At 41.8% G+C, this 27,777-nt stretch overlaps 3 protein-coding genes across 3 annotated transcripts; 2 read left to right on the top strand and 1 right to left on the bottom strand.

Annotated features, from left to right (window-relative positions):
• Positions 1–16,915: 16,915 nt before the first annotated feature.
• Positions 16,916–17,599, bottom strand: LOC124708549 (RING-H2 finger protein ATL40-like). Its single transcript, XM_047240228.1, has one exon. The coding sequence runs from the start codon at positions 17,597–17,599 to the stop codon at positions 16,916–16,918; it is 684 nt and encodes a 227-aa protein (XP_047096184.1).
• A 1,420-nt stretch (positions 17,600–19,019) lies between these two features.
• LOC124708774 (nudix hydrolase 15, mitochondrial-like) lies at positions 19,020–21,643 on the top strand. The gene is made up of 4 exons (XM_047240439.1): positions 19,020–19,352; positions 19,445–19,587; positions 20,941–21,060; positions 21,173–21,643. Exons 1-4 carry the CDS (start codon positions 19,055–19,057, stop codon positions 21,380–21,382), a joined length of 771 nt encoding a protein of 256 aa, XP_047096395.1. The 5' UTR covers positions 19,020–19,054; the 3' UTR covers positions 21,383–21,643.
• Positions 21,644–22,791: 1,148 nt separating this feature from the next.
• LOC124647322 (signaling peptide TAXIMIN 1-like) lies at positions 22,792–25,246 on the top strand. Its single transcript, XM_047187285.1, has 2 exons — positions 22,792–22,910; positions 25,123–25,246. The coding sequence occupies exons 1-2, from the start codon at positions 22,792–22,794 to the stop codon at positions 25,244–25,246; spliced, it is 243 nt and encodes an 80-aa protein (XP_047043241.1).
• Positions 25,247–27,777: the final 2,531 nt, after the last annotated feature.

Genomic DNA, 27,777 nt, shown 5'->3' on the forward strand with positions numbered 1-27,777 from the left:
CAGGAGGTTCAACTACGGGGAGCGGTTGTTAAGGCTTTCTTTAGAGTTTCAAAAGCTTCCTTACAATCATCATCAAAAACAAAAGGTACATCTTTTTGAAGAAGATTAGTAAGAGGCTTTGAAAGTTTTAGAAATCTTTAATAAATCTCCTATAAAACCCAACATGACCAAGAACACTACGAATACCTTTAACATCCCTTGGATAGGGCATCTTCTCAATTGCTTCAACTTTAGCTCTATCAACTTCAATACCTCTCTGAGAAATTTTATGTCCCAATACAATTCCTTCATTAACCATAAAGTGGCATTTCTCCCAATTAAGAACAAGGTTAGTTTCTTCACATCTCCTCGCAAAACTTTATCGAGGTTTCGCAAGCAATTATCAAAAGAATTCCCATAGACGGAAAAATCATCCATGAACACCTCTACAATACTCTCGCAAAATGCCATGAAAAATAGCATACATGCATCTTTGAAAAGTAGCAGGAGCATTACATAAACCAAAAGGCATACGCCTATAAGCATAAGTTCCATAAGGACAAGTGAACGTGGTTTTCTCTTGATCTTTAGCTTTAACAACCAATTTGTGAAAACCCAGAATAACCATCAAGAAAGCAAAAGTGAGTATTTTTAGACAACCTTTCTAGCATTTGATCAATAAATGGTAAAGGGTAATGATCTTTCTTAGTAACTTTATTAACTTTTCGAAAATCAATGCACATTCTATACCCTACAACTACTCTTTGAGGGATGAGCTCATCATTATCATTAGGCTGCTACGATCATTCCTCCTTTCTTAGGAACACAATGCACAGGGACTAACCCATCTACTATCAGCAATAGGATATATAATACCAGCTTCAAGAATTTTTAATACCTCATTCCTTACCACCTCCTTCATCTTCGGAATTAGACGACGCTGATGTTCAACAACGGGCTTTGCATCATCTTCCATATTGATAGCATGTTGGCAAATAGAAGGAGAAATCCCCTTCAAATCATCAAGAGTATAGCCAATAGCTCCTCGGTGTTTCTTCAATATTTCCAATAACCTTTCTTCCTCAATCTCTGAAAGCTTAGAACTAATAATAACAGGATATATTTTCTTATCATCAATATGAGCATATTTAAGATTATCAGGTAAAGGCTTTAAATCGAAAACAGGATCTTCCTTTGGTGGCGGTGTTGTACCCAAATCTTCCACCGGTAAATCATGCTTGAGAATAGGTTGGCGAAGAAAAATTTCCTCAAGCTCATCTCTTTCTTTCCTAAAAGCTTCACTTTCGCTATTCTCTAAATGTTGCTGCAAAGGATTATTAGGAACAAGAACAATAGATGCACACTTTGCTCCATTTCAAAATCATTACTAGGCAAGTCAGCTTTATAAGGAGTTTTGGTAAATTTAGAAAAGTTAAATTCATAAGGTTCACCAGACAAATCTAGTCAAAATTTTCTCTTTCTTACAATCTATAATAGCTCCACAAGTATTTAGAAAAGGTCTACCAAAAATGATAGGACAATGATCACTAGCATAGAACCAAGTACCAAAAAGTCAGAGGATATTTAATCTTACCACATAGAACTTCCACATCTCGAACAATACCAATTGGAGAAATAGTTTCTCTATTAGCCAGATGAATAACCACATCAATATCTTCAAGTTCACAAGAACCAATTTTAGTGCATAATCTCCGTGTAAAGCTCATAAGGAATAGCACTAACACTTGCACCAATATCACATAAACCATAATAGCAATGATCACCAATTCTAACAGATAGCATAGGAACACTAACTTGTTTGGGTTTATTAGGATGTGAAACAATATTAGAAGCATCTTCACAGAAAATAATATGACCATCCTCCACATTTTCAGTCACAAGATCTTTAACTATTGCAACAGCAGGTTCAATTTTAATTTGTTCTTCAGGTTCTTTAGGTTTCTTTTCACTTTTATTAACCGCACTAGATATGACAGAGTACTCCTTCATTTTAGCAGGGAAAGGAGTTTTTTCAATATAAGCTTCAGGAATAACATTATCAACGGTTTCAATCACTACACATTTGTTTACAGATGAATCAATTGTATCTTTATACGGTTCATGATACTTATCAAAATTCTTCTTAGGCAATTCATAATGAGAGGCAAAAGCTTTATAAAGATTTGCAACAACTTGGGAATCAAGACCATATGTAGCACTCATATTACGAAATTTATCGAGTATCCATAAAAGCTTCAATGCATTTATAATCATAAATTATACCGATTCTCTATCTTTGTCGTTCTCCCATCCTTCCAGTATTTTCTTGGATCCGATCAAGAAGGTCCCTTTTAAACTCTTCTTTGTTGCGTGTAAATGATCCAGAACAAGAAGTATCCGGCAAGGTCTTGTCTTGAAAAGAAAGTCTTGCATAGAAATTATCAATAATAACATTACCAGGAAGCTCATGAATGGGGCATTTGAGCATTAAAGACTTCAATCTCCCCCAAGCTTGGGCAATACTCTCTCCATCATGAGGCGAGAAATTATATATGCGGTTCCGATCTTTGTGAATTTCACTTGGAGGATAAAATTTGGAATAAAATAAAGGCACAATGTCCTCCCAATCAATAGAATCACCATTCTTGACAATTTATACCGATACGCCGCTTTACCGGACAACGATATAGTGAATAGTTTCTTTCTAACTTCATTCATAGAAATACTGCACATTTGAATAACCCGCATAATTCATGCAAAAACAATAAATGATCACCAGGATGGACAGTTCCATCCCCTTCATAGCGGTTATCCATAACACGTTCAATAATTTTCATAGGTATTTTATATGGTACTACTTCCTCACCTGGCGCTTCATCCACTACCGTTGCGGTAGTAGTAGATTTCCCAAATAGAAATTGAAGAGAGGATCTCTCCATAATGACTTATAGCAGCGGCGAGAAATAAAATCAGCACAAGCGGTAAAGGTTTTCCTTACCAACTCCACTTACCAATAGCGCTTCACTCCCCGGCAACGGCGCCAGGAAAATAGTCTTGATGACCCACAAGTATAGGGGTGTATCGTAGTATCTTCGATAAGTAAGAATGTCGATCCCAACGAGGAGCGAGAAGGTGTTGGCAGCAGTTTGATGAAGGATTCATCTGTAAATGCTCACAAACAAGTATTCAAGGGGTTTTGATGTAACGAGATGAATAAAGTACGAGTAAGTAAAATGCGAGAGAAATAATTGCAGCGAGTGGCCCAATCCTTTTTTAGCACAAAGGACAAGCCGGTTTGTTTACTCATAATGACCAAACGTTCTTGAGGGCACACGGGGATTTTAGTCTAGTGCTTTCGCTTCATGTGGCTAAATAATCTTCATTGTTTTGATAAGTGTTGTGTGGGTGAATCTATGCTAATGCACCGCCCTTCCTAGGACTAATACATACTTGTGATTATACCCCTTGCAAGCATCCGCAACTACAAGAAAGTAATTAAGATAAATCTAACCACAGCCTTAAACTATGAGATCCTGCGATCCCTCTTGCATCGATATACTATCGGGGGTTCAGGTTTACTGTCACTCCGGCAACCCCGCAATTAGCAACCGAATACAAGATGCACTCCCTAGGCCCATAAATGGTGAAGTGTCGTGTAGTCGACGTTCACACGACACCACTAGAAGAATGACACCACAACTTAAATATCATAACATTGAATATTACTCAACCATAATTCACTACTAGCATTTAGACTTCACCCATGTCCTCAAGAACTAAACGAACTACTCACGAGACATCATATGGAATACAATCAGAGGTGATATGATGATGAATAACAATCTGAACATAGACTTTGGTTCAATGGTTTCACTCAATAGCATCAATAACAAGTAGAGAATAATGCCGGGAGAGTTTCCCCTATCAAACAATCAAGATCCAACCCAAATTGTTACAGCGGTGACGAGGTGCAGCGGTGGTGATGGCGGTGTAGATGGTGGAGATGATGATGATGATGATGGAGATGATGTCCAGCTCGATGACGATGGCGATGGCGTCGATTTCCCCCTCCGGGAGGGAATTTCCCGACGGATTCCCGCCCGCCGGAGAGCTCTTTTCTCTCTGGTGTTCTCCGCCCCGCGAGGCCGGCTGTAACTCTTCGTGAGGTCCTCCCTCTGGCTTAGGTTTTCGGGACGAAGGAGTACGCGAAGAAAAGGAGGCGAAAGGGGCTGTGGGGCCCCCACACCACAGGGTGGCGCGGCCAGGCCATGGGCCGCGCCGGCCTGTGGTCTGGCCCCACCTTGGCTCCTCTCTGCTCCCCCTTCTGGCTCCCTCCGTCATCTGGAAAAATAGGAATTTACGTGAAATTTCCTCCCACAGTTGATCTTCCGAAATATTGCGTTCTGACGGTGCTTTTCCAGTAGGAATCCCGGCTCCGGTGCTTGATCCTCCAATAATGATGAAACATGCAAAATAGATGAAATAACATAAGTATTGTGTCCCAATATGAAATATATCAATGAATAACAGCAAATTATGATACAAAATAGTGATGCAAATTGGACGTATCAATCATCACAAATGATGATTTGCTGACTACATATGTCACCCCTTCTTGTGGAGGGTGTGAACCATCGCCGACGGATATTCGGTTGGTAGATATGACAAATCGATCTAGTTTGGCTTCAATTGAATGTAAACAATCAAAGGCTTGGTGAATGCCCCCATGAATTCGAGATTTCCGGCCCATTGGAATTTTAATGACGAATTTAAAGCCTCAATACATCCAAACAATGCCATAGTGGATTTTCTCAGAAATTTAGCATATTTGCTTACAAATTGATTGAACTCACCTAGACTTACCAAATCCATACTATTTACTATTATAGTAGGTATGGCGGTTTTGCGTCTAGTATGTACGATACTTTTTATTGAAGTGACCAAAGATCATATATTAAGTCAACCAATCTTTACAGGACAATCTTTACAATAAAAGTAGCATTGAGGAATATCTACGGCATCTTCCTACTGCACTCGTCTGCGGTGCTCCATGAGTGGATCTTGATGCTGCCTATGGGTCTCCAATTTGAATATAGGGAACATTGCTGATGGGGCAAGAAGTCGACACTCGGATTAAAAAAACATCAGGAACATTGATCTAAGAAATATCGTCTTGGGGAATAAAGCCACGCATAGGTCTAAATGACCACTAGGGAGATAACCTAGTCTCGAAATCTCCGCAAGCTAAACCGTTAGAACCTTATCTTCAGATCAACAACGTACAAAGTAGAACAAGAAAAATTGTGATAAACACATATAGAATTTGGATAAGCAAATTGTACCACGAGCATTTTAAAGCGCTGATGAAGTGCCAAATACTTCCTTTGTTTTTATTAACTTTGCGTTTTAGGTTTAGTCAAAATTAAACTTTGCAAAGTTTAGCCAAGAATATATGAACAAAATATCAACCTCCATACTAATAAAAATATATAATATGAAAATATACTTTATGATGATTTTAATATTACATGTTTTTATAAAGATGTTGATATTTTTAAAAATATTTAATTATTTTTTTATAAAATTTAACTTTGACTCACGGAGTAAATAAAAAGAGATGTATAAAACGGCAGCGCCTCGGCTGATCCAGTCCCACACAACTGCACGGGCGCGAACCTCCGTTGATGAATTGGCGCCATTAATTTTCGTATCCTGCCTAAAAAGAGTGACTCGTGGATAGTTTTGTAGCACCAAATTTTATATTTTACGCTTACCACATAAATATCAGTTTTTTTTCGTGAAATGAATATGTAAACATATAAAATATATCTAAATTTAGACAAATCTTCGATATTTTTTATGGAAAGATGTAGTATTTATATTTCGACTTCTCAAATTAACAATGATGGGTTAACTTAAAAGTTTTTGGGTGGCTATATTGGTAAATAATTATGTCTACATTTAGTGTGATTTGATGGGGGATGTGTTTATAATTTAATCACAAACTAGTAATTGTGCACGTGCAATGCACGTGTAATCTTAGGTGATAAATATCATCATGTGTTAATGCCTTATTGGAGGAAAATCTATCAAAGTACCGAGATGCAGCCCATTCTCACAACAATTACTGAGATAACAAAATTCAGTCTTATGCATGCAAACCTGAAGGCAAGATTAGCCCGTGCTATGTGAAGTTATGAACATGAAGCAGACGTTAAGTTTCAATGAACTGAGTACATGTGTCCATAGATGCAAAATTTTAGAAAGTTTAGTACAATAGGCAACTGAGTAGGTTGTCCGATAAATATAAGAAAAAATTCACTACGTGTAATATAGGAGATATGTCAACAATTCAGGGAAGTATAATAGCATTAAAAAATTGCAACTTCAAAGTATAACAAAATCATCAAACCACGGAAAATAAAAATTGTTCACGCACACATGATACTTGAAGCCTCGTATTAAACGGGTCATCCCTAAACGAAGAGAAAGTATTCTACTTTTTATTTATTATTATTTTGAACTCTCGAGCTAATCTAGCTCATCCATCATAGTCGATCTCTTTACGTCTGGGTCATGTAACCAAATAAATCCTTCGCAGAGGAACAATTAGATCCACCATTATTAAGCTTTGATGTCTTGGATGGAGGTTCTTCAATGACATCGATCTGACCCTCATATATGTCCCTTCTGTATAAGACCAATTTTTCACGTGCTCCCGGATTGACGTCTCAGCAAAGACGTGTTGCCTAACACCTAAAACATAACAAAAGTAATATTTAGACACTACAGAGAACATATTAGTAAAAACTTGTGTGTTTGTAATCCTTGCCTTCGAGAACGTTAAACTGAGAGCATTTTGCGCATGGCTCCAATGTGACGGTGGTGGCACTGGTGTTATGAAGAGACTCTAAAAAAATCAATAAAGTCAACATATCTGGATTTAATATTTAAATTTGAGTACATAAGTAATTAGCTTACTTGATTGATGAACAACCTCCATGTTGGAGGCCACAACAATTGCATTGTTCTGTTCTGCACACAATAGCTGATCGTCGAGTAGATAAGCAGACTCACCAAAAACCCGCAGGAAGATTGTGTTGTGTCCGCTATCAACTATAGCGATCTCCCTCATGCCGCTAGGGGCACAAAAATCAGCCTCAGCTGGGCCGACATACGTCACGACGCCGGAAACATCTAAGAATAATTTACAATTAGTAAGCCTCAATAGTAAAGATTCGTGGAAGACATGAAACTTGAGACCCAATCAATATATGTAATCATGTATAAATTTTATATATTAAACAAGAATACCAATGATAGTTCCATTTGGGAGATCGAACACTTCGGACATATTGTTCTTGTAAACGAAGTACATATGGTTAATTAGGAAATACATGTACCTTATCGTGGTGTGGCAGCAAATTGAAGACATAGTTTGAAAATAATGTGAACCACCAGATGGGGTCACGAGGACCATTGCTATATCGATGTAATGATTTGTAACGGCTTGAAAAGACAATATTCCCACTAATTTCGGATCTCTGAACTGCAATTATTTAACGAATTAGAATTACATGCTATTAATACACTATATGCATGTGGCCAACAGTACATGTTGGGTTAGTTTTACATGGTTATGCTTGCATGTCAGGTGTGCAATGTGAGGTGATCAAGGGCGAAGAATTTTGCCGGACTAATTTCTTATTCTCCCTTTTTTGCATCCGTTGAAGTTAGAAAACCGATAAAATATTATGCATGTTATAACTGAGCAATATTGGTTGCAATGTTTCCCTGGAAATAATTGTTGAATATGATGCTGGACAGGAAATCACTAAATTTGTTTTCATAGCTGGTGTATCAAGCAGGCTTCGATTGCTGAAATTCACTGAACATGTGAGATCATCGAAGGCTCGTGAAGAACTATGCATCAAACGAGACAAACTAACCGCATATTGTGAGAGTGCTAACATTATGTAACTGTAGCCATGAAACTAACTGCAAATTAGATTATCCGCAACGCATATTTTAGGTAGTAGTTTACGTATCCTGCCTAAAAAGAGTGACTCGTGGATAGTTTTGTAGCACCAAATTTTATCTTTTACGCTTACCACATAAATATCAGTTTTTTTTTCGTGAAATGAATCTGTAAACATATAAAATATATCTAAATTTAGACAAATCTTCGATATTTTTATGGAAAGATGTAGTATTTATATTTCGACTTCTCAAATTAACAATGATGGGTTAACTTAAAAGTTTTTGGGTGGCTATATTGGTAAATAATTATGTCTACATTTAGTGTGATTTGATGGGGGATGTGTTTATAATTTAATCACAAATGATGATTGGCTGACTACTTATGTCACCTCTTCTTATGGAGGGTGTGAACCATCGCCCGATGGATATTCGGTTGGTAGACATGACAAATCGATCGAGTTTCACTCAATTGAGTGTAAACAATCAAAGGCTTGTTGAATGCCAATACTTAGGTTTAGATGTTTGTGTATTTAGAACCCATGAATTCCATATTTCCGGCCCATTGGAATGTCAATGTCGAATTTCAAGCCTCAATGCATACGTCCAAACAGTGCCTTAGTGGATTTCTTCAGAAATTTAGCATATTTGCTTAAAAATTGATTAAACTTACCTAGACTTACCAAATCCATACTATTTACTATTCTAGTAGGTATGGCGGTTTTGCGTCTAATATGTCGGTATTTTTTATTGGAGTGGACAAAGATCATATATTAAGTCAACCAACCTTTACAGGACAATCCTTACAATAAAAATAGTACTCGGGAAAATCAATGTCATCTTCCTCACGCACTCGTCTGCGGTGCGCCATGAGTGGAGCTTGATGCTGCCTATGGGTCTCCAATTTGAATCTGGAAAACATTGCTGATGGGGCAAGAAGTCGGCACTTGAAAAAAGACGTCGGGAACATTAATCTAAGAAATAGATTGTCTTCGGGAATAAAGCCACACATAGGTCTAAATGACCACCAAGATCTGTGTAGGCAGATCTAGGGAGGTAACCTAGTCTCAAAATCTCCGCGACGAAGTTGAACCTTGCAAAACCACCTTATCGACCGTGGATAGATCTGGATTTTTCGGATTAACATCATACAAAGTAGAACAAGAAAATTTTCATAAACGCAATTGAATTTGGATAAGCAAATTGTAGCACGAGCATTTTAAAGCGCTGTTGAAGTGCCAAATACTTCCTCTGTTTTTATTTGGTTTAGTCAAAATTAAACTTTGCAAATTTAGCCAAGAATATATGAACAAAATATCAACCTCCATACTAATAAAAATATACTTTATGAAGATTCTAATATTACAGATTTTTATAAAGATGTTGATATTTTCTAAAATTTAACTTTGACTAACAGAGTAAATAAAAATAGAGGTATAAAACGGCAGCGCCTCGGCTGATCCAGTCCCACACAAATGTGCCCACCAGACACGGGCGCGAACGGCGAACCTCCGTCGATGGATTGGCGCCAACGGCAGGAACGCGCGGGATGCTGTCGCACCCTCGGCCGGCGGGCCGTCTACGTGGCCGGCGAGCCTCCCGTAGGCACCACTCTTTTCCTGTCCTTCCCCCACTTTTACTGCATACCGGCATGCTTCTTGGCCCGACCAGGACGCGGCGGGCAACATGGCGAGGCTGTCAGAGCGCATCGCCTGGCGTGGCAGGTCGGCGGCAGCATCCGCGGTGTCACCGTCTTCATCCTTGATGACAAGCCCGGCGTCTTCGACTCCCGTAGATCGATTCTTGCTTCTTTCCACATTACGGCATTACACAGAGCAGTCGGTCACCTGTTCGATAGATTGCCCATGAGCTGGAAGGGAGTAAGTACATATCACAATCTTGTGTTTAACTCCAAATTTTGCCTGTTCTGGTTCAGTCGATTTATTAGGCAGTGCCTCCTTGCAACACAATAAACCTTCCAGTGAATATACGTGCAGTCCGAAGCTCTGGCCTCGCTCATACTGTCTTCTTTAATTTGACAAACTGCTTCACTGCACAAGGATCTAGTGTGCGACTACCTGATCCTGACAAATACAAGATTTCAGTTCCTCGCTTCAAAGCAGGTTTTTACACTTTTTGATGAAAAGTTGGCGGCGTTCAATACTGCATTCAAGTTATGTATGTCTTTTGGCTGTAGTGAAGATATGCTATTCAGGCAAGTTCGCTCCCCTCGTTCTTATAGGGCCGTTATTTGTTTGCGTTTTAGTATAGATGGCAAGAAGCTAGGATTCCGGTGGACATTAATACTGTGATAAGATTTTGGGATATGTTTTGGGATTACCAAAATATGATATTCATCAAACAGATGCACCTTTTCTGCTACAGCAACTATAATCACTGTTTACCAACGATCCCGAAAATAAACAAGAGCAACAGATATTAGAACTGGATGAAGGTACAGATTATATTCTGCTGGTTGGTGGGCTGGGCGTCCAAATTCATTATGGTTGGGCGTAGGTGTGTAATGGTTCAACTTTATATGTGGTTTCACAGTACAAAAGGTTCTTACATTCGTAGCTGGAGTATTTAAGACAAAATACATGCAGTTCTATGAAACTCAACGAAATAGATCTGTACATTCAAATTGATGAAGTATATGTTAAACCAGTGGTTTTTGTAAGAACAACAATTCTATTCCGTCCCAATGGAATTCTGCCCATCAAGGCTATAAGAGAATACTGAATTTATATAATTTATAACCATTGAGTTGTGGCTTACATTAATAAACTTAGCCACGCAACTGCACATGCTTAGCTTGCTGTACAATGAGGTGGAGGTGCAGATTTAGTAGTCAATTAGTGGTCCAGCAACTGCACATGTACTAGTATTCTATTTATAAGGACAAGTTGGAAATTTGAAATAATTATTCACATCGAGGTAAGAATGTTTCCTTGTGCTGACTTGAACACCTACAGCACAAATACTTTAGTCCCAATGAGGTGGACACCACAGACTTTAGTTTGGAATTTTCGCATCTATCTGTGAACTTCCACTCTATTTTTTGCAGCAAGACTTGTAGTTGTCAACTCTTCTCTGCCCTTCCAGTTCTAGGTAAAGAACAGCAGAAGGCTATTAAACCTACGTCTGCTCCTGCCTCCTCCGATCAGCTTCTACTGCAAGTCTCCTAGGTACTGGTGAATCTCCACTCTTTGATCCAAGAAGCTCGTTCATTTATGAGAACTGTCTTGTTGTCTTTACTTCAGTCTATAATGCAAAGGTTTGTAAGAAATTTATTTTTTATATATCAGATCATACTTTGGAGTTGGCCGAAATACCCTTATTTTCTGCATATGAACACTTCTTTTAAAAGTTCTTGCTCGCTTTGACAGAAGACATGGAAGTTATGGTTCACAATGAGATAGTTGTAACTCTGCATACATGCCATGCTCTAAGCTCCTGAGAGCTAAAGAGGCTAATGTTCCTTTTTTGTATTTGTTTACCCTTTAAAAAAAATTCAAACCTGAAAGTAAAGCCAATTCTGTCGAGAAAAATACTTAGTTGTGCAAAGTTGCTGAATTTGTTTTAATCGTACTTTCCGAGAGACCTACTGAGTATCGTCTAGTTACTGACTTGAAATATACCTTCATTTCCTCTTTCCAGCTATATGGCTCCGTTTCCGTCTGGGATAATGTCCCCAGTTGTTGACCTCTTCGTACGCGAGTTATGGAAGCCAATTAAGAAGCACTTTGGCTACTGTCTCAAGCCTGAAAACAAAGTTCGCAAACTAGCAAAAGCTGCTGATGATTTGAAGGAAAATATAGATCTTGTGAAGGAGAAAATTAAATTGGGTGAACTCGAGGGCAAGAAACCGAGGGTGCAAGCAACAAGGTGGATAGACGACAGTGCTAAGTTAGTTGAAGATGAATCATACAGAATCAAGAATACGTACGATGGAAGGAGCACACATATCTTTGGTTGCTCCTGGAATTGTTTCTTCAACTACAGAATTAGCAGTGCTGCCACCAAGAAGAAGGCTGATGCTGACGAATTACAGGAGAGTACTCCCAAGAATGATAGTATCTTCAGTTTGCTCCCACCAGTTGGCAGAGAGCTGCCTCTGCCACCTAACATCATGGGGCAAAACAGGTACATGAAAGAGATTGTTGCTTGCATCAAACAAGGCACCACGAGCTTCATTGGGATATGTGGCATGGGAGGGGCTGGCAAGACTACTCTCCTTAAGCAATTAAATAACATATTCAGCTGTGCTGCAGAAACACATGAATTCGATTACATCATTTATGTGGAAATTGGTCAGCAGCAAGATCTTGATACAGTTCGGCAAAATGTTGCATCCCAACTTGGCTTGGTGATAGGAAAGGATGAAAGCACAACATTTAGATCTTCATCCCTTTATAACTTCTTGAAAGAAAGGAAGTTTCTGTTGTTGATAGATGACCTTTGGCAAACATTGGACCTAGTGCAGATCGGCATACCACAAGGTGGCAGGCTGATTGGCCCTCAAAATAGGCAGATGATAGTAATCACCACACGCTTACAGCATCTATGTCACAGAATGCAAGTGCATGGTCAGGTGATTATGTTACAAAGGCTGGAGTTTGAGGAAGCTTGGAATCTCTTTGATGCGAACGCAGGATGCAATAGAGTAACCAACAGCAGTGCACAAATCAGAGTTTATGCCAAGAGTATTGTGAATATGTGTGGAGGCCTTCCGTTAGCTCTTAAGATAGTTGGTCAGGCTATGGCATCAAAAGAAAGTGAACATGAGTGGAAGCATGCTATGATATTGCTTCGACGGTCTCAGTTCCACAAAGTTCCAGATGCAGAAAGTAACCTATTTTCTTTGCTGTATATTAGCTATGAAAACCTGCCAGATGAGAGGACAAAACACTGTTTTCTTTTCTTTGTCTTGGCTGGATATGATCATTATAGTTACGTTCCATATGCAATAAATTTATGGATAGGACATGGATTTCTCGATGAAGATGATGACATCAGAAACAACTATTTGAGAGGTCACTCCGTTGTTGGATGTTTAAAAAGAGCCTGCCTGTTAGAAGAACATCCTCGAGGGGAAAATTATGTGAGGATGCACGATATAATCCGAGGTCTAGCTCTTTGGATTGTACAAATGCAACATGGTGATAGACATAACAATAAGTGGCAAGTGCGCCTCTGTGGAGAACCTATGGAACCAGAAGAGTGGAGCACTGCCCAGAGGATTTCGCTCACGGGCATGAATCCTATTAATATCCCCGATTCTTGCAGTTGCATTTGCCTATTGACTCTCTCGGTTCCAAGAAGCAAGATTATTGGAAGTGTTCCTACTGGCTTTTTCAGAACTGCTCCGTCTCTCACCTACTTGGATCTAAGCCAAACCAATATTCAAGAACTTCCATCAGATGTTGGAGCATTATTGAACTTGCAACACCTTGATCTTTCACACACCCCAATCCGAGCGATCCGAATGGAGCTTCAACTATTGAAAAGTTTGAGGTACCTATACTTAGGGCATACGCGTCGGCTGAAAACTATCCCAGATGGGACCATATCTTCACTAAGTATGTTGAGGGTACTCGATTTATACAACAGTGGTCTTTTCTCAGTGGACAGAACACAGACATACATTGAGGAGCTGGAGAGTTTGGTATGGTTACAATCTCTTGGGTTCACGGTGGATGATTCTGAGTCGCTTCACAGGCTACTCAATTTTTCTAATAACTCCTTGAAATTCCTTAATGTACAAGGAGTTGAAGGCTTGCAATTTCTCCATATTTCACCATCGCTTATTGGCATAATGAGGGCACATCAACTCGAGAAGTTGATGTTTCGTGGAATGAAAAGCCTGGAGGAGTTGCTGATTGGTGAAACCATTGTGGCTTCAGATTGGAACTTTCAAAGCCTTGACGATCTTATATTGGTTGATCTCCCAAAATTGGAAAGCATTGTATGGAAAGGTGTGGTGCCACATGTTTGCCTTCCCACACTTCGTTTTCTAGTGATGTATGGCTGCCACAGCATCAAGACACTTACGTGGATCAAGGAGCTGCCCTGCCTAAAAGAGATATATCTGATTGACTGTGGTTCAATGTTGGAGTTGGTGGCTGATGATGAAGAAGCAAACACGTCAACTGCTGCACATTCATTTCCTCGTCTCAAGTTACTTGGACTAAGCCAGCTTGGGAACCTGCAGAACATATGTGGTGGCACACTTTCTTTCCCGTGTTTTCAGCGGTTACTTGTGTACAAGTGTCCTATGCTAGTGAAATTGCCATCCAGATTACTGACAGAAGAGCGTCTGTCACTGATACTTGGAAGACAAGACTGGTGGGAACAACTATGCTGGGAGGATAGTAGCGTGGAATCTACTCTCTTCCCATTCTTCAGAGAATTGCCTGCAAGTTTTCGAGGAAATTTCGTAGATGTTGGCAATGCATTAATTATGTAGGTAGAAGAAGGAACAAGACTGCTGGAACTGTATTTCGCGAAATATAACATTGTGAGAAGGTTCGTTGAGAAACTCGCACATGGCGGGGAGATCCTGACCAATTTCTGGGCTCTCTTCTATCTTGCCGGCATCCTGACTCGTTCCTAGAAGCGGACCGCACGCATTTCCTAAAGGTTAGTTGCAGCTTAGTTCCGGCGTTGGGTTGTGATTCCCTCTCAATATGATTACTGTATGCGCCTGAACTGCTGTTCACTGTTGTGTATGGTTTACTGATTGTGGTGTTCCCTCTCGAGAGGAACTTACTGTCTAAATTTGTAGGGTGAAAACATAAGGTCTAGCCTTAATTGGTTGTGCCTGGCAATGACCTTGTCAAAAACATTGTTTTGTGAGTGCGGATTTTCTCCGGGGTGAAAACATATGATCGTTGATCAGGGCGATGGCGGCGCTTGTGCATTGTTTCCTTCTTAGAGACGTCGCTTTTCAAGATGATGGATTTTGTTGTCTTGGTGGTGTTTGGTCGCTGTTACAAGGAGTAGGTCACTGTAGCGGGCCTTTTTTTTTGGCTTTTTTCTTTTTTTCGGCTGTGGGCATCCGTATTGCCAATAGGGCAGGCTGGGTGTAATTGGTATCTTCACAATATTAATATATTTTCTTTATCGAAAAAAACCCTGTATGAATTCAGTTGTTTGCTCGTGATTAACCACTTCAACCTGTTTGAGAACGAGTGTTGTTGTACGCCTTTTTAAAGATGAGGATCATTTGTCAAGTCTGAGAGTGAGAGTGAGTGCTACAGATCAGGTGAGCTTTGGGTTACACCATCTTTGGAGGGGGTTACATTATCATGTCTGTTTTAAAATGAATATACAAAGTTAAGCAAACCATAGTATTAATCATGAAACCAAATTAAATGAGAAATTCATTATGAGTACCGATTAAAATTTTCAAGTGGTTGCATAAAAATTTCTGTTTACAGACTACATGATTGGATGTTCTGATATATCTTTTCTATTTTGCACCATGTTTTCTGGACAACGCTACAGGCGCGCATCAAACTTAAGGCTTGCATGTTCACTTGTGTTTTCACCAAAGCGCTAAGGCCATACTCATCCCTCTCCTGTAATTTGAATTGTATTATCTGTTGAAAGAAATCGTGTTACTTTTTATGGAATATATTGTGTAACTCAAGATCGTCTTGGTTCAGCAACACATGTATTTATATTAATCAAGCTGGTATTATGAAATGCTTTGTCCTCCACTTCCGTTGATTGTCTAGAATTTGTTCTTCATAATCTAAAATTGTTGTTTATTTTTTTAATAATATTTTTCCCCATTAATTCTACAAATAATACTTGATTTTAATTTTTTTTAAATAATACACTGTCGGGTTAGGGGAACCCAATTAGTACCAATCGGGTTAGTGAAACCCGATTAGTACTAGTCGGGGTAGAGGAACCCGACTGCCCCCTAGGCTCCATGTGCATGCATGCATGTGCTTGACGAACCCGATTAGTGCTAATCCGGAACACTAACCTGACGGTGTATTATTTTTGAAAAAGTTTAAAATCAAGTATTATTTATAAATTAACGAGAAAAAATATTATTAAAAAAATTTAACGCACGGGGTATTCACTAGTATACAAAGTTAACCAAACCGTAATATTAATCAGGAAACCAAATTAAATGAGAAATATCAGTATGGGTACCAACTAAAATATAGTATTAGTTTTATCTATGATAGTGTTTAAAAAGTAGAGAAGTTTGAACGCAAATCATTTCGAAAATGTCTTCTATTTTCGAACACACAACCAATGCATGCGTTTAAAGCACAAAAAAAAAGACATGCGAATGAGTATTCTAAAGATCCATTTTGGCATTGTCTTTGTAGTTTTATTCTCATACAAAATGCATCGTTTCGATGCAGAGGCTGGGGCTGTGCTCCCATTTCGAAAAAAACACAATGCTACATCACTTACAAAAGTCATTCGTCCAGTAACAACCATCCAAATACAAATTCACCTTCCCTTCCCTCCCTAATTCGTGATCTACTACATGCTAGAGCTACGACGAACACGCCCTAAAGAAAACGAAAAGGAGCAATATTTGTTTTATCAATGACAATGTTTAAAAAATAGAGAAGTTTGAACGCAAATCATTTAAAGTAATGTCTTCTGTTTTCGAACACGCAACCAATGGATGCGTTTAAAGCAAAATATGACATGGCGGGAGTGAGAATTCTAAAGATCCATTTTTGGCATTGTCTTTGTAGTTTTATTCTCACACAATGCTGCATTCTCAGTTACAAGAGTCATTCGTCTAGTAACCATCCAAATACTAATTCACCTTCCCTTCACTCCCTAATTCGTGATCTACTACATGCTAGAGCTACGACGAACACGCCCTAAAGAAAAAAGGAACAACATTTCACTAGCCTGCTATATCATGAGAAGATAAAAGTAAAATAAGTTCCTACCGGCCCGATCGAGCATACGACTATTGCGCCTCCAGGTCCCGCTCCCCGCCGTCCAGCACCCGCTCCTGCGGTGGCGGTGGCGCCGGCGGTGACGCAACAGCCCGCGACGTGCTGCCTACATGCTCCTTCCCGGCTTGCTCCTCTGCGGCCGGCCGGACGACCACCTCAGCTCGGCATACCGGGCACGTGGAGTGCTCCCTGAACCAGACGTCGACGCAGCCCCGGTGGAAGACGTGCATGCACCTGGGCAGCCGCCGCGCGTCCTCCCCTTCCACCATGACGGCCAGGCACACCGCGCACTCCGCCTCCTCCTCCTCCTCGTTCCGGTACGGGAACTCCGGCAGCGCGGCGATGGCGTCCGCGTCGAGGCCCGCGGGGCGTTTCTTGGGCGCCGCCGCGTCGTCCGCGGCGGCCGCGGCCTCGTGCCGGCGCGCGGAGCGGTGGACGAGGTACCACCGGATGACGCAGAGGACGAGCAGGATGGCGAGGAGGGAGCCGAAGCTGATGCTGAGGACGACGATGTAGGAGGTGGTGGTGCAGCAGGCGGCGCGCGCGGCGCGGCGCGACGGGTAGGGCGGCCCCGCCGCCGTGAGCGCGAAGCAGGACTGGTCCGCGGGGAGGCAGCCGCCGGCCGTGGCGTCGGCGGGCATGGCGCGGCCGGGGGGCGCGGCAGAAGACGAGGAGGAGGAGGAGGACGACGGCATGGTGCGCGCCGGACGCGTGAGGTCTATAGGCGGTTGCGTGCGTGTGCGTGGAGGGCAGAGCATTTGAAGGGGCCGGTTGCATGGTGGTGTGGGGAGTGTGGAAGCGCGGAGGGGACGGACGGGGTTTCTTGTTCATGAGATGCGGAGTTGACCGCCGGGGCGAACGCGTTTGACAAGAATAGTAGGTTCGTCAGCGGTTGCGCCACGTCTCGGGGTTGAAGAAGCGCCACATTTTTCGTTTCCAATTTTCTCTATTTTGTTTGGAGTTAATTGGGGGAGTTTCACGCATAGCTCTGAGGCTCTTTCTGCTAAAAATCTTTAGAGACGGCTAGCTCTAAATATGGTAACGATATTGCATGCGTTCTAGCGGGGAAGGCTTGTGGAGGAGTGTTCATCCATAGCTCTAAGGTTCTTTTTGCTAAAGAGCTTTGTGGCTTGTTCGCGCGGTGGGCGGGGTCGATTCGCGCGGAGCGAACTGGTCAGCGCCCACCGACGGGTTGGGTGCATCAATCGCGGTGCTAGCTCGCCGTGCTGAGGACAAAGAGAGTGGGGGCGGCGGGATCGGCAGCGGGAGTGCGGAAGCGCGAAGGAGAGGAGCTGAAATCTTCTTCGCGCCAACGTGAGGGTGGGGATGGGGTTCGCGCTCGGGCAGGCTCGTGAAACTGGGGAATTAGGGTTTTGGTGGCGCGAAACTAGATGGACTGGAAAAATATTTTCGGATGCGGGCACGGTGCAGTATGTGAACTCGCCATTTTTATGCCTCTAAGCCCGCAAAGTGGCGGTTATTATACAGATGCGGGTTCGATGCGGGATCTGCTAGAGTTGCTTTAAATGCATAATCAGAAAGGTAGAGAAGTCTGTCAAGAAGGTGACTATCAGGGACAGAAGAAGGAAGCGGGGCGTAGCAAGAAAAGCTTTGGCGGATGCTTGACTGATGAACCCTCTTTGAATCGTCCGATGAGTGAGTCTTTTGCGGCGTGCTGCTCCATGTGTCATATGTTCGTTGTTTTAACAGGGTGCGAGTGCTTGTTGGTGTGGAGGTTGGCCTCGTGGTGTTGTTATTGTTTGATTTTTATCTGGTTTTCCGCTAAATAACTGAGTATTTTTTTCGCAATTAATAGAAAAGGTAAAGCTTTTGTTTTCGTTTCAAAAAAATAGTAGCAGGAGTAACTAATTCGAATTTGTAGTTTTGTATAGCAAAATTCGAAATTGGTTGTTTGAATATTACAATTCGCTTGTAGACCAGCGGGGGAACCATTTTTGCCAAGAAAAAATGGGTCAGCTCGGAAGCTAGTCACAAACTGACAGCAAGCAAGCCTGTCGTTATCCTTCACGGCGATCGGGTCATTGGTAGTTGCGAGTGCAGATCTTCTGGCTGGCAACATCGACGGCCGGCGACCACTCCCACCAAACCCCACGGCCTCGGTACCGTCGCCGGCGCCACGTTATCACCGCATGGCCGGTGCCGCCAGGCCTCTCCTCTCCCGCCTACTCACCCCCAATCACATTGCCATGGCCGCCGGCCACTCCCCATCGCCGACTCGGCGCCTTGCCCACCTCACACGCCACCTCCTCGCCCCCTCCTCTTCTTCCGGCGAGCTATCCTCCGTGGGCGCCCCTGCCGCCGCCGCCCCCGTCCGCGCGACCGCTTCCAAGGGCTTCGCCGCCGTGCTGGTCTGCATCTTCCAGGATCCCCGCGGCGACACCCGCGTCCTCCTCACCAAGCGCGCATCCTCCCTCAACTCCCACTCAGGTACAGTACACCACCGGTTTCTTGGGATCCATGTCGCTCGATTCTGTCACTTGGAGTGATTTCATTTCTTACTCTGTAACGAAAATATCTAGGGGAGGTGTCGTTGCCGGGAGGGAAGGTGGAGGATGGGGATGCGGATGTGAAGACCACGGCTCTACGAGAGGCAGAGGAGGAGATTGGGCTGGACCCGGCTCTTGTATCTGTTGTCACAGTTCTTGAGCCCTTCTTGTCCAAGGTAAATTAGTAATGACGATTTTGCTTATTTCCAGTTGCCTAAATGTTAGTAAATCTCGGTCACCTAAAATTGAACATTAGTTAGTTCCCAAAAAGTATGCTCTCCAAAGTGTGCAATTTTTATTTTTGAACTGTAATGTTTCTCCATTTTTTTGGGTCCGGAGTTTGTATATGAAGAGAGGCGAGACAGAATGGTTTACGTATACTTCGATTTCATTAAAAAGCTAAGAGTGGGCAATTTTATTATTAATGTTACTGCATTTTATGGTCCGCAGTTTATATGTGAAGTGACTCGAGACAAGAATGGTTGGATGTTAATCCAAAAGCTAAGAAAATTGGCCGAGACCTGAAAAAATTCAAGCAACTTATGAATAGACATCCCCTATAGTCTTGTGCTGGCACAGTCCCGATATTCGTTTATAAATGTTCTAGATTTTTAGAATTAATCATAGTATGTTGATTGGTTACTTGATCCGGTGGGTGAGTTGATAGCCGAGGTCATGATATTTCTTACTATATCTGCAAACATCATGTGTCCCTTTGTACATACCAAGTAAACATTATTATTCTGTATGTTAACAGCCAGTATGACAAGCACAGGTGCATGCTGGAGTTTGGTGCATTTAGAGACAACAACTCGAGAAACATACAAGGAATAATATGCTTGTTAATTCATTTCATGTTTCCCCCTTTCAGTATTTTTACTCTAAACCTGTTCAGTATCTTCCGGTGCTTATATTGCAAATGTCTTGTGACACTGATCAACCAAAGGCGCATGTTGTATAAATCGTACATATAATCAATTCATGAGAATAGTATGCATGCATGTTCGACGTTATTCTTGGAGTGGCTCGTTTTAGCTATTAACCATTTCAAATTTCTTGCATAGTTTTGTGCTTCCGGTAATAATGTTCCTGGTTAATTTGTTAAAGAACATACTCAAATTGATCATTCAAATGCGTGAGCCTACCTAAGTCCATCTAATTACTTTGAGTTGCCCAAGATTGTTATGACTTGTGACAATGACATAACATGCCCTAAAATTACTGCTTGCGCACTTCAGTTAACCCTAAAACTACTGCTTCTTCACTTCAGTTAAGCCAATTAGTTAAGCTTCCTAGCTGCAGGAGGAAGTTGCAAAAAAAAAAAAAAAAAACTCTAAAGAATGGAAGCGATGGCAGCTTTTGAGTATGCATAGCTGTTGGTCTAATTCTGGACTTCACCTTTTGGAATCTTTGGTAGAGGGAAATTTCCAACTAAAATGTCATCACAGATTGAAACAATTAGAACATGCACACTCTTTTAATAGAACTGCAAATTGGCAATGGCTCATGCTTTAGTCTTTGTTTTACAGAATGGTCTTGATGTTACTCCTGTAATTGGCATTCTCTCGGATAGATCTTTATTCAATCCTGTCTTGAATAAAGATGAAGTGGAAGACATCTTTGACGCCCCTCTGGAGATGTTCCTGAAGGTACTACTGAGATTTGTATATGTACCTATCATTGAAATTCTTCAATCAGTTCCTGTTCATTTCAATAAGGACATTTGCATTGTTGTATTCTCACTTCTATCGAAATCTGTAGGATGATAACCGGACAACACGACAAAGGGATTGGATGGGAATGACTATCCCGGTCCAGTTTTTTCACTACGAGACAGAGGGCAAAAAATATGTCATCTGGGGCCTAACTGCACACATTTTGACCCGGGCAGCAGCAGTAGTTCTGCAGAGGCAACCATCGTTCGCTGAACTTCCGAGACCCAAAAGTGCTCCTCTAGGCAGTAAGCACTAATGAACTGAAACCATCATTCTATACCGGTATCAGGAGTATTAAACTGAATAGTTAGTGTGTTTCTGTAGAGATGTAAAGTGCATATCGTGTATAGGCTATAGCATAAAACATAATATCCTGGAACATTTGGTGATCTCATTATTTGAGTTGAGAACGCTTGCGTTCTGTTAAAGAATGTTCTTTGTGGCCATTTATTTGAAGCTTGGACATTAAGGCCATTGTAAATACTCCTATGGAGCAGCTTATACTGCATTTGAACTACTCCCTCTGCCTCAGTTGTATAGATCTTCGCTTCAATAAATAAAACGTTTTTTAAGTTAAACTATGTTAAGTGCGATTAATTTTTTAAATATCATTAACATGTACAATAAAAAATTAATATCGTTAGATACATCAAAAAAATATGTTTTCATGTAATATCTATATAATACTACCTTCATCCTAAGACATAGTTTAACCAAACTTTTAGAAGAATTTATGAACAAATAAGATATTTTGTAGATACCATATGAAAATATATTTCATTATCTATCTAATGATCTTGATTTTGTACTTTTCATGTTAATATTTTTTGATAAAAACCTAGTTAAACTTAACATAGCTTGACTTCTGAAAAAGAATATAGACAGCCTTAAGCCTTGGGATGGAGGTAGTATCACATTTATTGATAGTTTTGTTTAAAAGTTTGGTCAAACTTAGTTAGCTTGACTTTTTACAAAAAAAGGTCTTATTCATTGGAAATGATGGAGTATTATTAGAAACTTCAGATGTTATAGTTTCTAATAATATGATTTCTGTGTTGTATAATTATTTTATATTTATCAAATTTCATAGTTTTTGCAGTTCAACCCAATAATTTCTAGTGATACAGCCTTTATTCAGCCCTCTCTTTGAAAGTTTATGATCTCTGTAATGTCAATCAGGGCATGTACAACGCCCGACGCTACTATAGGCGCTTAGATTGGGAAAAATAACAAAATAAAATTAGATTATATTCTAAACGTTATAGTCTCCAACGGCGGACGCTAATCACGGGCGCTAACTGCCTGGCCGCTTGGCCCGAGGAAGAGGAAAACAGCAGACGCTAATCCCGGGCGCTCGACTCTTTTTCTTGCGTCGATGCCGCACAGACGCCAGGAATTAAAAACCAAACTGCCGATCTACCAGGAATCTGATCCTAGCGTCGACGTCTAAGCGTCCGCGTTGTACTTGCCCTTAAGCAAATTGTCGGGGGAAACGGCAACTCCCACCGTACCATTACGATACGTACAGCAGACACAATACGCACCGAGACCACTCTAGTAAAATCAGGTTTTACCTGTCAAAAAAAAAAAATCAGGTTTTTAGGGATCCCATCCCAAGAATGCACCGCAACAAAGCACGAAAGTACGTTCCATAACAGATCGGCAATGTGCTGCTGCTGTTGCGGCGACGGCGATTGCCGGCCGCTGGGGTGGCTGCTCGGACTGCCGTTCGCGCTGGTCGCCGTCCTCATCTCCATCGCCGGGGCCGTCATCTGGATCATCGGGTACCCTCTCTTTCTCACTCCTTACATGTTCCCGTATCTACTCTCCATCCACACACCAAATTCTAGCAGATCCCGTAAACGTATCGAAATTGCAAATAAATCGGTCGTTTTCAGTTTTCGTTAATCGGCGCAGATTATGTAAACGCGAGCGACTTGGATTTCTTTTAGGCCTTGGCACTGAGTTTTAGCGAAGATTACTGGGATAATTTTCACCAAATTTTAAATCCCTAATTATTTTAAATACATGTTTGATGCTAAAGTATGAGCGAGTTTAATATTCTCTTATTCCCATTTTTTTCTAAATTTTAGTGTATTTTTCTCAAACCCCAATACTCTACCTCTATCTAGATTTGGGATGGAGCTTCATGGGGATTGGGTGACGGTAGAGGTTTCACCCAATACTCTAGAGTATTATTCCCATTTAATTCCCACAACACTTTAGTGCCAAATATGGCCTTAGGAGTTGGGAAAACTCCTCGCCCGACCTCTACATACGCGGCCTTCGCGGCCAAACCTAGTGTGATCCCAATCCTCTTGGAAGTAGTTAGGGCACTTAAATTTCCCCACTCCGCCCGAGCTTCCGCGCTTCTATCTTCCGCCGCCCATAGGCGCTGCCTCTTGCCATTATTTTCGTCCACCTCTGGCCATGCCCTACCGCCGCCGAGTGCCCTGCACCACACCGCTCCGCTAGTAGGTGAAATCTCGCGGGCTGACCGGATATTCTTCCGCGGAGGGAATCTTCGAGATGGCGGCCGCCATGGATGCGCCGTGGACGTCTAATTCATTAGCGCCCTCAACCTAGGCGGTTGGATTTGGCTTCGCCAGAGCTATTTCTTCCGCCTCTTCCGTTGCCGCCACGGAAGCCACCTGAATCGACTGCATGGACTCCACCGCGGCAAGATCTTGTTCGGCTTGTTTTTCGAGTTAGATCTAGTGAAGTTGATTCGGTTTTGATATAGGATTGTTGTAGATGAGTTCAACGTTGAGCGTGGAGTTTTTTTCGAAGACTCGTATTCTTTCGATGATTCGGACATCGACGATTTGCTCAAAGACAATGCCGCTGAGCATATGATTCTCATCATTTCCATGAAGGAGCTCGGGGATAGGGACAATATGAACAATCGGCCCGGATTGATGGCCAACCATATTTTCATCTCACGAAACCAAGTGCTTGAGGCAGTGGCATCGAAGGACTTCCGGATTTGGCACTTTTTTGGATTTCTGGAATCACTCAATGACATCAATGTGTTGCATAGATCCCATCTATTTGCTAGACTAGCTAGTGGAGATGCTCCGGCATGAGTACACAATGGGCTAATATCTATCTATCTTGGGAAACATTTGTGAAGACCATCCAAACCCCAAAACAAAGAAATAAGCTGAATTTGCCAAGACATAAGAAGAATGTTGAAAGCATATTGAAAAAGATTTTCGTGTTTTGCACGCTCGGTTTGGCATTGTTCGTGGCCCCGTTCATTTTTGGGATAAAAAAACTCAACAACATCACGACATGCTATGTGATTCTTCACAATGTGATCATCTAGGGTGAGAAAGGGTTAAACTTGGAGTTCTCCTATGACAATGTTGGTAGCCGAGTGAAACCACAAAGGAATCTCAATCGCATTCAAGCATTTCTTGAGACGTATCATCAAATTTAAGATTCGACCACGCATACCCAACTCAATCTTGATCTCATCGAGCACCACGGACAACTACATGGCAAAAAATGATCTCCCTCCTTTATTCATTTCATTTCCTATTTACTTATGTGTGAGATGAGCAATTATTTGCACCCGGAACCATTCTTTATTTGTTAAATTATTTGATTTGAACTATTGTTGTAATTTGATTTGAAGAATATTGTAATGTAATTATTTAAATGATTATTATGTCTTGTAATGTTTAAAACATTTATAAATATTAGCCCATGTTTCTATCATATTTATTTTGACTGTGCAAAATGATGAATTTGGGTGCGCTGAACAGACCTGCAAACTGAACGAGTAAATCTGAATCGGTTCCGTTTGGGGCACAGATTCAGTTTGCGGGATCCGGTTTTACGGGTTCAGTTTGCGGAATTTGTCTTGTGCGAGTCTAAACATAACCGAAAAATAGATTTTCCACGGTCTGTAAATAAGTTTTGGCTGGATCCGTTAGAGTTGCTCTTACTGGTCAACCTGAATAAAATTTACAATCTGACGTTGTGATCTAGGCTGCCGATCTCCTGCATCTGCCCGTGCTGCCTGTGCGTGACGCTAGTGCTGGAGGCGGCGGTGGAGCTCATCAAGGCGCCGTTTCATGTGATGGTCTGGTTCACCTCCAAGATACCCTGCTAGCTTTTCCACTAGACTGTCTCGTCTCATTCGTGTTACCGTACTACTACCGATAAATGAATTTCTACCGTTTATGGTATCTACCGTGTAGAGATCCACCGTATATCATGCACGGAAATTCGTGAAGTTTATCTGAGAAAAATGACCATACTTTGTGAAACAAGTGCCGCATGAATCTTGTAGCTCCAGCCTGCGGTTGATACATGCACGATACTGTGCACCATAGAAAATCCAGGTTTGCTTAGTTTACATGATAGTAGGGTGGCTTATGTATTTTCTAGTTCAATTTGCTTCCAATCTGTTTGGTGATATACCATGTTGATTTATTTAAAGCGTTAGTTGATTCCTCTTGCAGCTAAATGAATTTCTGGCAAAACAAATTAATTTTGCTGTATATGCATTTCAGATATATTATTTTTATATAGGAGGGTGTAGTTCTTAGCTTTTTTAAGTTAACTATCTTGGTCGCCCTCTTTTCTTTCAAACGGTATTTTACAACCCCATTTTAATCAAAATATTACTTTTTGCAATTTTGAAATTGATGCGCAATTTTATTACAGTGTTTATGGTCCCAGTAGATTGTTGATGGCCATGTGAGAGGAATGATGTAACATTTTGGATTCATAATACCTCCTATTTTGGAGTTGATTTGGTCAAGACGGCAACGTGAATACCTAAGCACAAGCTATATTTGAAAATAAACATCAAGCAATTGTCAAACTTGTACTAGCCAACACAATCAAAAGGCCAAACTTACTAAAATGGCTAGGCACACAGCATATACGTTCAACACCCTTCTCATGTATGACAAAAAATAGACTCAAAGATGAAAGATCGAGATGTCGCCTAGAGGGGGGGGTGAATAGGCAATTACAAACTCTTGCGGATTTGTCTTGTAAGAATACGGAATTAAACTAATGTTTAGTTTACAAGCACAAATCCTAAATATGCTAAGCTCAACTAAGTGTAACAATGGCAACTAGAGCTAAGCAAGATAGGCACAAGATATATGTAGCACAAGTGATAGCAAGATATATGTACTTCAAGCACGATGGAAGAGTGGAGGTCCCACGAAGGATTCCCCGCGCCAAGGAAAGAGAGCTTGGGTATAGAAATAACCGAGGCACGCGGAGACGCGGATGTATTCCCGTGTTCCCTTGCTTTGCAACAAGATACGTCACGTTTGGAGGAGTGGAGGTCCCACGAAGGATTCCCCGCGCCACGAAGGCTCACCCTATTCTCCGAACCACACCCACGAAGGATAATGGTCCTTTCCTTATGGTTAGCTTTTCCTCCGCTCCGGAGATGGCAAGCTCCACAACCACTTCACAAGCTCCACGAAGGAGAAGCCCGGGCCTCTTCACAATCTTCTTGAAGAGATCACCGGAGCACCAACCGCCAAGCCAACTAGGAGGTTTCCCTCCAAAAGTAACAAGCTCACGGTCTCTCACTCGAACTAATCGTGGTGGAGAGCTCAACACTATGCAATAATGCAAAGCAAGAACACTAGAAGTGTTCAAGTCCTTCACTCTCAAATCCCACCCAAGCAACAAATGCTAAGATGAGATTGGAGAGGAAGAACAATGGGGAAAGTCAACAAAAGACTCCAAGATCTAGATCCAAAGGGTTCCCCTCACTTAGAGGAGAAATTGATTGGTGGGAATTGTAGATCTAGATCTCCTCTCTCAAATCCTCAAGAATGGGCAAGAATCATGGGGGGAATCAAGAGGGGAAGCAAGTTCTTCCAAGAGCAACAATGGAGGTGAAGAAAGGGGAAGAACTGACTCAGCCCAAGGTGGAAGAAGGGCTATTTATAGCCCAAGGGCAAATAAAACCGTTGGGAAAAAGTTGGGCTGAGTCAACCATCGGGGAGGCCGGTCAACCGGGCCTGAGGCCGGGCCGCGTCCGGTCCAGGGCCCGGTCGGAGCCGGGCCACGAGCCGGACCCGGCCGGTCCAAACCGGTCGGCAGAGCCGGACCCCGACCGGGTTCACTTTGTGTCGTCCAGGAGGTCATCCGGTTGGCGCCCGGTTGGCGACCGGTTGGCGACCGGTCGACCGGACTGTGCGCCGGACTGGCCGGTTGGGAGGCCGGTCAAACCGGGCGAGAAACCAGGCCAGCAGGAAAAACATGTTTTACTAAAACTATGATAACTTTTATGTCCGGACCCCGATTGACATGAAACCAATTTTGTTGGAAAGATAACGACGAATAGAACCCCAAGAAATATGGAGACTCCTCACAGGATATTTTTAAATGTTTTTAGGGAGGGAGTCTCCCACCGTCAAGAAACGGTGAAGACGTCCAAACTCGAAAACGCAATAGAAGATGCATGCGGATTCCGTTTTCGATGAACTTGGGCTTGCTGTAAAGCTAGCAACAAGCTCAAGAACCTCACACAGAGAAACACCAAGAAGCAATAAGGATATGAAAAGTATGCAAAGGATTGAGCTCCCTAAGACGATGTGATCAAGTTACTCAACTGAAAGCCTCTCTTAATAGTGCGGCTATTTATCCTATAATCCGGTCTCCCAA

This window comes from Lolium rigidum, chromosome 4, assembly GCF_022539505.1.
Source record: "Lolium rigidum isolate FL_2022 chromosome 4, APGP_CSIRO_Lrig_0.1, whole genome shotgun sequence".
In the NCBI taxonomy this organism is placed as follows: Eukaryota; Viridiplantae; Streptophyta; class Magnoliopsida; order Poales; family Poaceae; genus Lolium; species Lolium rigidum.